The sequence below is a fragment of the Castor canadensis genome, chromosome 3 (genome assembly GCF_047511655.1).
Source record: "Castor canadensis chromosome 3, mCasCan1.hap1v2, whole genome shotgun sequence".
In the NCBI taxonomy this organism is placed as follows: Eukaryota; Metazoa; Chordata; class Mammalia; order Rodentia; family Castoridae; genus Castor; species Castor canadensis.
Genome location: NC_133388.1, coordinates 133,784,022 through 133,799,470, shown reverse-complemented (window position 1 = coordinate 133,799,470; position 15,449 = coordinate 133,784,022). Strand labels below are relative to the sequence as shown.

Sequence of the window (15,449 nt, the reverse complement as noted above, 5' to 3'; positions counted from 1 at the left end):
AATTTATAACTATCTAATGATCTGATTTATTACTATTCTCATATATATATGCCTATATATGCCAGTGATAAAAGGCAATTTAATCCAGCAGCTTCAAAAACAAAGTTTTTTTCCTTGCATTGTTAAATCAGTTTTATTTCTAAAGATTAAATGCTGTACCTTTCCTTTTGTTCTGAGAGAATCCATGAATAATAATTACTTATGGAAAAATATGGAATATAATATTAATAATTTTCCCCCAGTTATGGCATGACTCATCTTAAACACAGTCCCTGAAGAGATGAGGTTTTGTTCTTGGCATTGAAGCTGGAAATCTAATTAATTGGTATTGGATTTCTGGAGTGCAGGCAAATGGAGAAGGGGACCAAGAGGGATCGCTCTGGAAGCAACCACCCAAGAGAAAAAGGATAATCGGGAAAAGATTATAGAGGCATCCTTATACAGTCTCTCCAGTCAGGGTTTTGCCATTTTAGGATTTTTTTAAATCTTTTTTTTGTTGTTTTTTTTTGGTAGTGCTGGGGTTTGAAATCAGGACTTTACACTTGCTATGCAGGCACTCTACCACTTGGACCCTGATTTTTAAAAATCTTTTTGAGAGTAAAGAAGGAAATGATACAATTATAATTTTCATCATTATTCTTTTAGGTCATATTCTTTATCTAAAAAAGCATAACTTTAATGGTTAAAGTATAGCAGAAAGGGCTGGGGATGTAGCTTAGTGGTAGAGTAACTGCCTGGCATATCCAAGGCCCTGGGTTCGACCCCGAGCGCTGTAAGAAAACAAAGACTTCTTGTCTAACACATAGCCATTAAAGTGCAGCTGGAAGACATGATGAAGTCAAGGCATAGAGGAGTTATCTTTTCTTAGGCTTTGAAAATTAAATTTTAGTATCTCTTTCTCCAATTTAAGAGTTTCATCTATAATAATGAGATTTCATGAGGTTTTGATCATACGAAACTCTGGGACTTGCTTTCTACTGTTGAGTTTACTGAAGGATATTTTTGTAACAATATATTTTTATGGTTAATGGATGCAAAATATAGAAAACCAAATATAGTTCATGACCACTGAGAAAACTGCCTAATTTAAAAATATTAAATAGCTTGTTTTAGTGTAGTAATGCTGTTCTTACAGAAGTATAAACATATCAAAGGATTTAAACTTATTTTATCTGTTACTTAAAAATAGTATACTCATTACTGAAGTGCTTTATCAAGATACCAGTATATGTCCGATTAATATAATAGTGTATCTCGAGGAGTCCTCTTCTTCCTCCTTCTATTTAATTTCAAGGCTCAACTGAACATTGAACAAAGGTAGTAATTACTTCATGAAAAGTAACCAAATAACATAAATTCAAGGCCAGTTTAATTTGGATTCCAATTACATTGGTAAAGCCATATTTCTGAATGTTTTCTATCACTTCACATTATTGATTTTTTTCTTTTTAATACTGAAAAAAGGTCAATTCACAAATTCAGTACAGAATTGAATAATAGATAACAAGTTGACTAGAAAATACATATATTCCAAGCATTCTTGTGAGGACAGGAGTGAAAAGCCCAATTTTTTTTTTACCCCTTTGGCTTTTATTTATTAAGGTCATGAGTAATAAAAAATTCTCATTTTCTAAGTTTGTCGAAATTGCATTGCAATTATGTGAACACTGCAGCATTTTTTCAAAATTCTCTTGCAATTAATATATAAACTCATTTGGAGTTTTCTTTCAAGTCACATGTCCCAATAGTATCATTTCAAACACATTTCATGAAAATGTTTTTGCTTCATTTTTCAGTCAGAGATTGCTAGAGCTCCAGCTTAGGTGAACTTTTTTTTCAATATTTCTCAGTACTAGTTTTCAAGGCCATGCTGAAATTTCCTAGTAGCCTAATGCCACACATGCAACACCACCTGTCTCCTTGTTCCCTTCCACTTGCCTCACAGAATCCAACTCAGTGACAACACGTGAAATATTTTCAGCTCTGTCCAGCTGTTTTTCTCTCTTCTTTGAACTCAGAGTTAGTTCCTTGAAGCTTAGCTCTTTGTTCTCATTCCATTTGATTGTTCACTCCACTTCCACTGGTTGGTTGCTCACTCAGAGACCACAGAGCCTCACCTGACTGGCAGTGCTCCATTTCTTCATGTGGGCTCAGATAGGCGAATCATTCTCTGATACTCGTATTAGCTGCTGCTTTCTCCTTTCAAAACATTATCAGTTGAATGCTGTAAAGAGAAAAATAGCATTTTTTTATTACTGCAAATAATTTTTCAGAGTAATAATTGTTTTTATCCAGGTTTTCCAGTAGTGTCCCAAACACACATTTCATCAGATCTAAATTGTCTCCAAATTTAAATTTTAGACCCTTATCCCAAATTATATCTGATTTATAAATTCATAATAATAAAATACTGTGCCAGCTTGGTCCTGGTTCTACATATCCTGTTCATAAAGTCTAAAATTCTTTGCCTGAGCATGTTGCTCAAATATTTAGGATGCCTATTCACATGAGGATTTATCAGTGCTTGGGAACCTGTTTGAGTTATCTTAAAGTAAGTTTTTTCAGTTACACAAAAATATTAATATTAATTTAGGTCCCCAGCAAGATTATCAGAATCTCAAAATAATCATAAGTAGACCATTATCGTGAGCATCATTATTTTCCATTTATTTTACCCTAAAATGCAGTATCAGTATAGATACCACCGAACACATAATTTACTACTATATGATCAGAATCTCATATTGCAGCAGCCTGAGGTTTTCTAGTGGCCAGTAACAGATAGATGATCTTTTTTGTGAGCAGCTGTTGTTTCATCTCTCTCTTCCCCCAATATTAACCTCCCAACCCAAATTAAGTCCATTCCTTTTTCCTTCAAGGGGGAGGTGGGTCATCTGGAGATGAGACCCAGGGCCTCACACTCCACCACTGACCTACACTCCCAGCTCAAGTCCATTGCTTGAAAGGAATTAAATGGTATTTTGACAGTAGAAGAATGAAACTTGGGCAAAGATGAGATACCTTGACACTTAATGATTATGGCCAGACAAATCATTCGTTATGACTAGATGTGCTCCAGAAACCCTGAACCCTTATTCCTTGACTCTACCACCACCTCCCTTTCCATTCCTCACCTTGCACTTTGAAGGGCCAGTGAGGCAAAGGGAAAAATCAGTTCCTCTTTCTACCTACCTTCAACTTCACTCACTCCTACTCTTCAGGGATGAGTGCCATGAGAGAGTCTAGTCTGTCTGACACAGAACATGTGTTGAAAAACCTGCTCTGAGATCGGATCTATGCGAGGCTCCAGGCGTGGTCCCATCATTAAGTGTACCTTCTGGTGGAATAGTGTGTTTCATGGGTTGCAGGAGCATGAGGTACACCCTTGGCATGTATCACACTCGTTTAAGGACGATCTTTCAATCCATATGCATGTTTCCACTGCAAATTCCAACAGACCCTTCGTGAGATGTCTTCTCATGTACAACAGCATTCCAATCTGAGCATAGCTGCTGCTGCTGCTGCTGCTGAAGGGTATTTCTGATGGGAGAACAGTACCTTACATGTAGTGAGGAGGCAAAAGAAAGACTGCAGACCACCATCCTATGGATGGCAGCATCTTGTTCGTCTGCACTAAAGACAAAAACAAAATGAGAGTGCAGTAGGACCATGGGAATCTGTAATATGTAGTACATAAACTTTGAGATTTGGTATTCATGAAGCTCTAACAGCCTTCAGTCTGAGGTATAGGGGCCTCCATAAAGTAGGGTGGTTAAAAGAGGTGCATGAGAGTGCTGGAAGTCTCAGTCCAATGGTAGAGCACCCGCCTGGCAAACACAAAGCCCTGAGTTCAAACCCCAGTACTGCCCAAAAAAAAAAAAAAAAGGTACATGAGAGCAGGGGTGTAGCTCAGTGGTAGAGTAGTTGCCTAGCCTGCTGAAGTTTCTGGGTTCCATCCCAGCACTGCAGAAAAGAAGAAAGGGAAAGGGCATTAAAAAAAGAGGTCCTGTCCACTTCCAAGAGGGTTCCGCATAAAGCAGTGTAAGTGGAGGCACATGAGGAAAATCCAGGACAGCTCTTGATCCAAATGTTCCCTGAAAATGAGGTAATGGTACAAGTCCTGTTCCAGTACTGGGAGAAGAAGCTGAGAAGAAATTTATAGCTTACAGAATGAACTGTCAAAAAAAAATGCCCCAGTGCACATTGATTGGGGAGGGGAGTCTGTGTGGCAATGGAAAAGATTCTGGGAAAACGGAGGGAAGAGCATCCTGTAGTATTGTTGGAGCAGCTCTGTGTCTTACTGCTGGGGAGCTGAGGTACTTTCTGCCCTGTGAGGACTGGCTAAGGAATTGGGATAAGACCAAGCCTGCAGAGAAAGCCTGTGCTGAGTGGCCTAACAGTGAATCTAAGAAAGTAAATTAGGAAGATAGTAGAGTAGTTAAAAAAGTAAATACAGTCTGCTTGTGATATGTTCTGCAAAGAAATTATTACCTATAGATCTCAGTGAGGAAGAAATAAATGCAAGGTGAAAATGTAGCTTAGTGGTAGAATACTTGAACTGGCATGCATAAGGCCCTAGGTTTGATCCCCAACACCATAAAAAAAAAACCCTCAAATACTGTATGCTAGTGCTATGTTACTTGTGGGGGGGTGGGGTGGAGTTGGGTTTTTTGAGACAGGGTCTTAAAATGTAGCCCAGATTGGTCTCGCTCATGTTCCTCCTGTCTCAGTCTCGCAAGGACTGAGAATATAGATGTATACCACTGTACATGGCATACTTTGTAGTTTTTTTTAATGGGGGGTGTTATGTTTGTTTGATGGTTTGTTGGTTTTATTTTAGGGAAGGTGTGTTTATGAGAGCTCCATGATCTGTACTTAACTTCAAATCAAGTCTAGAAATACCATGATTTACATTAGTATATGTATTTTGAAAATTTTTATAACAGAGAAATCATAGAAGGGTCCCATTAACTCACAATCCTCCAGGCACACTACTTTGTAATTTTTAAAGTGTCATTCCATTTATTATTGACCCAGTCTGTGATGAACAGAGGTAAGCAAGGAAACTGGGGCCTTAAAAATAGCTTGTGCTGAGCCATACTTGTCCTAAGTGGCTGGGCTTGGCTTTGAGCTACACAGGTCAACCTTCCATTTCCAGTGATAAGTATACAACATGGAAATGGTACCCACAGGTGTATGGTTCCACGGAGACACCATTGAGGAAAAACCATGCATACTCAGGATGCATAGAGTTCAGTACTGCACTGGACATGCTTAATTCATTTTTCCCATAATACCACCCAGCTTCCACTAAAGACATGCCACCTTTCAACAAATCCAAATTTTTCACTTTTCACAGATTAAGTACACCAACTTTTACTTTGCTTTTTGGCATCATTTGCTTTTGAGAATCATATTTTCATAAAATTAAGGTCAGGTCACAAGGATTTAAACACAACTGAAGATAATGCAGGAGTGACTGAGAGCTCTGAATCAACAGCAGTGTAATGAGTATGTCAATATTTTAAATTTTTGTTTTTGAAATTTCTGTTATTTTTTATTGCACTTGTTCAAAACTGCATGTAATCTGTTAGTAAAGTGGGCTTATTGTAAATGTTAACATGCAGTGTAAACAAGGATATAATTTATTCAGTTTTAAATAATCGCACATTGTTTTGTGTTGTTTTCTAGCAGGTTGTTGGTATATATCTGTTATGCTCTAATCTTCTTTTGGTGTTCTTTAAATAACTAGTTTATACATATATTGATAAATCAGCATCTCTTTGTCCTGTGAGCTTTTTCACTAAATCATCTCACTATCATGCACTTCTGTGCTAAGTCAAAGGACAGCTGGTGATATACTCTGTGTACCTGATAGTATGCCTCTTTCTTCCCTCTGCTTTAAATTTTTAAACCTTTGAACAAATTGGGAAACAAATCTTCCTGGTCACTTTAAATGTGGGTGTGAACAGGAGTAGAGAAATAAGAGTCAAGGCTGACTGCAGACTGTCATGTGGGCACAGCAGAGCAGGTCAGGACCAGGACTCCTTGTTTTTTTTCTTCAGATGTGTGCATATATATTCCTGATAATGCTATGGAATTGTGAGCAACAGACCCTACTTTATCCTAGTTTGGGGAAGCTCTCAAGTAGAAACTAATTGTTCCAAGGTATATAGAGATTTTATAATCTAGGGAAAAAAATGGCTACCAGGGACTAGCATGAAACCACTAAACTCATTTTCTCAGCATTCTGAAAGGGGGTCTGAGCTACAGATTCTGGAGATGAAAATTATATCTGGTTCCTGCTTCTAGCCATTTCCCCTGTTCAGGGGCAGTGGGGATACTCTCTTTTATAGCTACATCTGATCCCTCTAGAGATTTTTTTAAATCATTACAATAAAAATATTTCTGTGTCATTCTGCCCTTGAATAGCACCACCATTTAATTCACACTTGTGTTTGTTGCAGAGAAAGCAGCAGCTGCCAACATAGATGAAGTACAGAAGTCAGATGTGTCATCTACAGGGCAGGGTGTCATCGACAAGGATGCACTGGGGCCTATGATGCTTGAGGTAGACACCCTCATTGGTTCTGTATTTTAAAATGTTGTCAGCCTTCACAGAATACATTTAATTTCAGGTGAACATAACTTAAGGAAAATCCACACTGGTACTACAGACTTGAGCCTACTAGTATGTATGTATGTTTGTCTTGGCTTCTGCTTCCAGCATATGTATATTTTGAAATTAACAATATATAATTAAAATAACTAGATGAAAATATAAAGTCTCAGGTTTTGTCACTTGAGCATTTATTTTTGAAAACCATATTCATAAATCCTATTAAGTTCTATGATATATTTTAGTTTGAAATATTCCCCAGAGTCTTATTTTTAATTTAATTTTTTGTGGTTCTGAAAACTGAACCCAGGGCCTCAGGCATGCTAGACAAATGCTTTACCACTGAGCTATACCTCAACCCGAATTCTTAAGTTTTATGTATGCCGTGTACCTATGCCTATATAAACAGGTTAAAATTTGAAAATCAAAGAGGAGGTTTATGCTTTTTATGTATGCTACTTCCAACCAGCTTATTTATCTCATAAAAATGAAAGTTAGAATAACTGGCCAAAGGACTTTTTAAGATAAGCATAATACTTTCAGCTACCTCTTCCTGATTAACTTTGGTAAGTTTTTGTTTAGAATTTGTTTAGTTTAGAATTTGTTAAGATCCAACTTTCCTATTTTATTAATACCAAGTGCTTAGTAAGATGAGAGAAAAAAATGCCAGTAGATATATAACAAGTAACAGAGGAACCCAAGACATAAATGATGTCAGCTCTCAGGATAATTTACTCTGCTGATTGTATACTAAGTTTGAACAGCACTGCATGACCAGAAACTGCAGCAATGTCATTATAGAATCAGTTCTGTTGCTGCTGTAGCTACACATATATAAAAAATTAAGATTTTTAAAACAAAATTAGCCAGTACATTCTCGGCTTCACTGCCTCTTTTTTCACTTGCTGCATATGACTTTGTTGTTTGTTTGTTGAAAATCTGTATAATTGGGGGTGGGAGAGATTAAAGATCATCTGACCCAGTCTTTGTACTTAGAAATAACAAAATTCATTTCCTGAGGCGGGATCTGCTGGCCAAAAGGCTTTAAATGAACCTGTGTTGGGCTTTGCTTATCTTCTCTTGAATTAGTGGCTTGAAACATTCAACCACAATTTCCAGGGAGAAAACAGAAGTACATTTAACTTGATTTTTCCATACTCATCTGGGCAGTGGAAGGCCAGAGAGTGCCACTTGTACTTCGTTCTTAGAAGCAGATAATGAAAACTGTAAGTAGGTGGACTGTTTAGAATTACATGAAAGAAATATTCTTTGGAAAAACTTTTTGAATTACAAATAGAAAATTCATTTGAAAACTATGGTGCTCTAAATTATTACAGTTGGGAAATTTCCACCTATCTGTATTTATTCATTATGTCTAGGGATGGGGAGAATTACATTGGAAACTCCTGGGAAGACTTTTAAGACCTCTAAAAACAAAAGCTTAGAATAACCACAGGCTGCAACTCAAACCATTTGAGTGCAAGTTCATTAATTGTAGAAATCGGATTATCAGTGGATCTGATTCTCATAAAATTAGAACAACATTTTTGCTGTTTCAGAATACTCTGAGAATTCAGTGCACAGTGAATGTTGAAGGACATCAGTGCTAAATATATTAGAGAGGTAATGCTTGAATCTAGGGACTTACGGTTTGAATTTAAATCTGTATTCCTGTTTGCATGTAATTGTTTAAACAGAAAACATGTTCCGTGGAGCTGTTCAGAGACATAGATGCACACTCATGCTTACATCATAGCATAGTGGTTGCTAGGCAACAGAACCAAATGTCAGCTTTTTTCATCAGAGTATATCATAGTGAGCTTTTAAAAAAAATACAATTTTATGAGAAGAACCACTTTCATCTTTCAGTTTTATTAGGCCACAAATCAGTCTTTTCACCATGGTACAAAGCAGTAGGAAGGAACATGCACTTTCAAAGTGATTGATAGGTAATATAATTATGAAAACTCCTACTGAAGTGTAGCTGAAGCAGTGAGTTTAGGAGGGATACTAGCTACATAGCTAATCATGTGACTACTTCCTGTCCCCTCCAACAGTGCACTCACTTGTACACAGTTCTCCAGGCTTAGTGCCAGCCTACTATGGAAGATTATTTATCATTATGTATAGTCTTGCTTTGGCCTGTACATAGCTTATACCATTGAGAGAGCCTGATAGAATATTTAAGAAAAACTTTAAAAAGAGAGCTCCTTGGGTTGGGGACTTGGCTTAAGTAGTAAATCATTTGCCTAACAAATGCAAGATACTGAGTTCAAACTCTAGTACCACCAAAAAAGAAAAAAATATATAAAGAAGGAGCTTTGCACTGGCCAGTTCTAGACTGAGAAGCCTGTTAAATAACTCAAGGAAAAAACAAACTAGGGAAAAAATAAACACTTTAGGCCCCATCCACTGTTAGGTGAGTAGTACACATTCTCAAGCCTTTTCTAGTCCTGATCATTTACCTGACCCATAAAACAGAGCTCTGATAAACAAGGGTCAAAAGAGGCTGTACTTTTAAAAAGCAGTTGGAGCTGGGGATATAGCTCAGTGGTTTAGTGTTTGCTTTGCATGCATGAGGCCCTGAGTTCAATCCCAAGTACCATAAAAAATGAATAAATAAAAATAAAAAGCGGGAGTTACACCTTTGTAAGTTACATCATTGTAATGTTTGGATATTTTTTTTTATTATTTTCTTCGGACTTTTTGATAACAGCCATTTCATCCAATTAATCTTAAAAATGTAATTGTTAATTAAAATAAGATTTATTCCTGATTTCTGTCAGGACTTCCTCAAACAGACTTGCTTGTTTCACTTTACTTACTTTTTTCCCACTTTCCTTGACGAGTTAATAAAAAATTTAAATAAAATTCAGGTACACACAGAAATAAAATAATATAAAAAGCAGGAGTTAATGTAAGTAGAAGAAACTCACTTGAGCCCCCAGCCTTTTGTTGCCAATGCACATGTAATGGGGAAATGGTCTAGGAATCCATAGTGGAGGAGAGAGTGCCCTGCTGCCTGATACCTGAAAGCATAAGCTTTAGAGTCAGGTCCATCTGGAGTTAGCAATAGAACACCTGCCTAGTAAGCATGAGGCCCTGAGTTCAAACCCCAATACTGCCAAAAAAAAAAGAAAAGAAACTCAGTTGCTTCATTGAGCCTCAATTTCCCCTTCTGTAAATTGAGAAAGGCAAAACATTCCTTCAAGAGTTGTAAATATTACAATGACAATTATGTGTAAGGTACATTAATATTCCCAGTAACTATATTATCTTTACTTTCTGAAATGATCTTAGATTCTTCATGTCTTTCCCTAATCTAGATTGAGTCAACATGGGCTGGTGGAGTGGCTCAAGTGGTAGAGTGCCTGCTAGAGCGAGGCAACATAAAGAATGAGACTCTGACCCATTATAGGAAGCATGCTACTGATGTTTAGCTAACTTAGGAACCCACATTTTAATCTGGACAACGAGCACAAACAGGATTTGCCATGTCAGAGACCCTGCCCAAAATCTTCCCATACACCAAACAGTAAAGGACTGATGTTACTTTCAAGTCTGAGATCATCTGTGATTCTTTTCACTTAAGCTCTGGCAACTTTAACAATAATAACATTTGGGGAGCTTTCCTTGATAATTATTTTTCATGTGAGAAAGAAATTATCATTGACCCCTTCTGCCCATTGTATGAAAAACTGTGGAACAAAATGACTGTGTTGGGTTGACAACATGAAAGTTGTGTGTGAATCTATAGAGTACTTCAGTCTCATTTTGAAAATATAGATAAATGCCTGCTCATTTTTATTTAGTAATAGTTATCTCCTGATAAGTTAACAGAGTTAGTATTTAACATTTGGTTTGTGACAGAAAACCCTAATCTAGACTCTCTCCCATTGACTAAGATGGAATAATTTCTATTTCCCAAGAGAAAATGTATTATTTGTTTCTGAAAACTAGGAGAGGGGTAAAGGAGATCTCTTTTCCATCTACATGTGAATCATTCCCCTTGAAGAGATCCCTCCCTTCTTAAAAATTGTATATAATTTTAAAATGTTACATCCCTTCTAACACAATTTGTCTTTTCCCATAGGCCCTCGATGGGTTCTTCTTTGTAGTGAACCTGGAAGGCAATGTGGTGTTTGTTTCAGAGAATGTGACACAGTATCTAAGGTATAACCAAGAAGAGCTGATGAACAAAAGTGTATATAGCATCCTGCATGTTGGGGACCACACTGAATTTGTCAAAAACCTACTGCCAAAGTCTATAGGTAAATGACTATCTGCTGGGCCTCTCCCTCTTCTGCCCTACCCTTTTCACACACATTGTTTTTGTTAGAATGAGTAAACTAGAACTGTATTATGTCGTTAGGGATAAGAGTGACTGAGTGGTTTTTAGAAGCACTTAAATATTTAAGATTAAAAGTTGCAGAGAGAAGGACATACTCAGATACTGATCTTAAATGAATAATCGTTTTGATCCTATAAAGTACACGAAATGATTCAGATGGAAAGTACTCACGGCAGCTATTTTCAAGGTTTGTTCTTACTGTTTTTTTTTTTTTTAAAGAAGGTAAATTACCTTACCCTGCCCAAATGCCAGCCAACTTAGATTCGTCCATTTTCTTCATGACCATCTGAAAAGTAGGTCACGAAAAGTTTGAGATTCAGCTTATTTTGAGTCCTACTCATGAAAGAATATGATGTGTATGTATATGTATATGGCATTCAAAAGATAAAACCCTAAGGAACAAGTAATAGAGAGAGAGGTTCAAGCATATCAGCCCCACAACCCCACTGGGGTCTTTCATTTCAGACCTAAACAGGTCTGGGGGTGTCGTCCTCATGCACTGCCACTATAGCCCACTGACCCTGTCTCAAATTTCCTGACTTTTTCAACTTACTTTGGAGATGCTGCCTACAAGTGCTTGTGGTGATTCAGGGCCACTTTCTTCAACAGGGTGTTCACAGTGTGGGCCCTCCTTAGTTGCTGCCTCAGAGCTTTGCTGTTCCCACTTACTTAGTGGTTCTTTTTTTAATACTCTCGCTTAAGCCAATGATGCTAAGAACATCTTCACAGATAAAAAGAAGTACATATTTTAGTGCAGAATAAGGTCAGGTCCTGAATTGGCAAGTTTTTCTGTTCTTTTTCTTAAAACTGTTTCTATTAGCAGGTCTTATTGTTAGCATAGTAAATTAGAAAAGATCCTCTTCAGCTTCCATTATGGCTAGCTTTTTCTTCATAGGGTAACTCTGTTCAAAGTGACTGCAACAGTAATACAAAATGTAGGAATTCTTGGATGGGATTCCTTTATTATATTCACTAATAAATGAATATGAAAATGGATTTCTTACTTCAAGTAACTTAGATTTTCAAATCTCTTCAGTAATTTCATGGCTTCCTCAAAGGGCCTACACTTACTAATTCACTTGTCCAAAGAGCTCTTTGCCTTACTTTATATTATACCCTTTTTTAACTTTCAACATCCTTATTAACCTGAATTACTAAGAAGTCTTTCTTTTCCTTCCCTCTTTGATTGCTCTGTATAGTTTCCATTATCTGAATAAGCTTTTACAAGTGCTAATAGAGAAATAAACTTTCCAATTTCTGTGAAGACACATAAAGCTAGCTATAGTCCCTTCTATAATTTTTAAATAATGTGGTATAGTCAACTGGACATTCACTTCTTTCTGTCCAGAGCTTCTTTCCTTTTTCATTCCTCTGCAGCCTCGAGGCCAGAGGTTTAGCATTCACTTTACCATAGCACCTACTATCCTTAGTGTTCTCTGACAAGGGCAGTGACTTCCTTCCTTTAGTTCAGTCTCTGTGTCTTAAATAATATGTTCACTTTTTAGTTTTAATACTAAAATAAAAGGTGTCGAAGTAGTTTTTCACTTAGAAAGAAATAAATGACATTAGCATTGTGTTTTCAAGGACGTTTCAATCTTATTGAGAAAATATGTATGGAACAGTTAAGAGAGGCTGTGATGGGAGTAATTTAAAAGCAGCCAATTTCAGAAGATCTGTAGAGGAGGCAGTGTGGGTGCCTGAGTAGTTGGTGAAGTGTTTATTATAGAGGGTCTTAGAGCATGAGTACCTTTGGAGGAAGAGTTAGAGACAATCTGGTGTTTTAGGTGGGGTAGCAGCAGGAGCAGGAAAATTCATATGGGACTGAGTATGGTGGAATATGGGGAGACTTAAGCTGGGGAATGTACAAGATCTGGTTAGATGGGTGAGATAGGCTAACAAATTAATTGATTTATGTGTTGATATGGTCTCCATACTCCTGACTGCAAGAAGTCCAAATCCTTTGAAAAAGTTTGACATATGTGACAGTTAGTACCATTTACAGTGTTTTGAGTAGGGGATGAGCCATGTAAAATTTGAATCCAAGTAAATTGAACTAAGTTTCCAAAAAATCAAAGATAGGAAAAAAAAAAGAAACTGTGGTATTCTAGTAATAGGTAATCAAGGCATGAACTTGAAGGGAAGCAGCAAGGTAAAGAGTAAGGAGTGTAGAGATATTTTGAAAATCCCAAGGATGTTCCCAAGTTGTTAAAATGTTGACTCAAGGATTGTTTTCTGGACTGATAGAGTAGTTCAAGCAGTAAGAGCACCTGCCTAGCAAGCGTGAGGCCCTGAGTGCAAACCCCAGTCCTACCAAAATAAAAAAAGAATTGTTTTACCTCTGTATTATTTAACTGTTTAGAAAAGTCTCAGCACCTGGGGTTGGTTTCCTTCTAATACTGGATTACTTTTGTCTTGTCAGTGAATGGGGGATCCTGGTCTGGTGAACCTCCTAGGCGGAACAGCCATACCTTCAACTGTCGGATGCTGGTAAAACCTTTACCTGATAATGAAGAGGAAGGTCATGATAACCAGGAAGCGCATCAGAAATATGAAACTATGCAGTGCTTTGCTGTCTCGCAACCAAAGTCCATCAAAGAAGAAGGAGAAGGTAGGCCAGACCTCTAGGATCCTACATGTCTTTGTATGTATTCCTTCTTTCACCCTTAATAATCTAAAACTAATGGTTACATACCAGAAAAGTGGAGAAGCAATTTCTTGACTCTTTTCAGTCTTTACTCTTTTTTTTGTGATAAATTCAGTTTTTAAGTCTATAGAACACTGCTATCCAATAGGATGTTCTGCAGTGATGAACGTGACACAGCTTCAGTATCCAGCACAGCAGCCGTGATCCACATGTAACTCTTGAGCACTTGAAATTGCAATAGTGTTACCAGGGTCTGCATTCTTTTTCTATTAAATTTACATTTAAACAGCCATGGACTGGAGATGTGGCTCAAGTGGTAGAGCACCTGCTTTGCAAGCACAAAGCCCTGAGTTCAAACCCCAATCCCACCCAAAAAAAAAAAAAAATGAGGTAGGCACTGTGCTCCTTTATGTATGTAGCTGCCTGCTGTTGTGAACATTTAAACAGCCACATGTGACTAGTGACTGTTGTACCATTTAGCTGTAATGGTGACTAAACATTTTGGGGATCCTGGGTTCCATTGTGCCACAAACACTTAAAAAATGCACACAGGTACAAACAGCATCTTTTGTGGACTTTCAGGGAATTAATGGAATCCATATCACTTATATGTGGATGTTGGGTCTATAGCATGGTGTAATAAAAGAGATAGGAGTGGGGAATGGAAGGGTTTCAGACTATATAAACTCACTGGGCTATTCCCATAAAGAGATGCTGATGTAGTGTTCCCCTGTGCCACCATCCCCTCCAAGCAAGCCATTCCAGTGAGCTGATTGTCACTGTCTGTGGTAAAGAACAGTGTTGAAGAATGCATTCTGGATGTATAGCAGAAGGGAAAGAGCTGATGACCACCGTGAAGGGAGACATCTAAGACAATGTATTCAGATAGGCCAGCTTCAAATTCAGCCACTTACCAGCTCTGTAACTGTGGGCAAGTTCCTTCACCTCTCTGAGCATCAATTTATCATCATCTGCAATCACTAATACCAGTATCAGAATGTAATAAGTTAGAGTGCTTGCCTACCACATGTGAGACCCTGAATTAAATTCCTAGCACCACAAAAAAAGAATGTAAAATATTTAAATGAATATGGCTGAATCATTGTTGCCATTGAGTACTATTTAATATTTCTTATTTAAATGTGTACATATTTTAAATTTTAATATTTTAGTTTTAAGTTTTATTGTAAAGAACTATGGAGAACTGTTACAGATGATAGAGGTATGGAAGATCAAGCAGTTTTATGCTATACTATACAACAAGAGTAAATACACTAACTGGGTATGGTATTTCACATCTATAATCCCAGCACTTGGGAGGCTGAGGCAGAAGGATGGTGAGTTTTAACCAAACATGGGCTACATCATTATGTATTGGCTAGACCTGTCTATAAAAAAAGAAAGTGCTGCTAGTTATCCATGAAAATATTCTAAAAAGGTACAGCTGAGCTAATTTATTAGCTTCAGATTGTGCTTCAAACATTTTTATGCATTTAAAATCAGATGCTGTGCTGTTAATTGAACAGCATAGTTTCTTTTTTTGTTGTTTTTTTGGGTTTTGGTACTGAAGATCAAACTCAGGGCCTTATATTCACTAAGCAGGCACTCTGCCACAGAGTTACACCCCCAGCTCAAAGCAGAACTTCTGAGCCATGGTGTGCTCAGATTTTAATCCTGGCTTCACCAGAACTGGTGTGGTATTGGGCAAGTTTCTTAAAAATTGCACTTTGGTTTTTCCCTCTGTTAAGTGCCTCAGAATTGGTAAGAGGATTAAATGAGTTGATAACCTGTAAAGCAGTGAGAAAGGTGCTTATCTCATATTAAATGCTCAAAAC

General features: G+C 37.3%; 1 protein-coding gene across 11 annotated transcripts in view; it reads left to right on the top strand.

Moving 5' to 3' along the window:
* Positions 1-15,449, top strand: part of Ncoa2 (nuclear receptor coactivator 2) — a 259,865-nt gene that overhangs the window by 197,368 nt on the left and 47,048 nt on the right. For all 11 annotated transcript variants that reach the window (XM_074068683.1, XM_074068687.1, XM_074068685.1 and 8 more), the window contains 3 exons: positions 6,468-6,571; positions 10,713-10,890; positions 13,390-13,578. In XM_074068683.1, the coding sequence (XP_073924784.1) occupies positions 6,468-6,571; positions 10,713-10,890; positions 13,390-13,578 (471 nt within the window). The remainder of the gene's footprint in view (positions 1-6,467; positions 6,572-10,712; positions 10,891-13,389; positions 13,579-15,449) is intronic.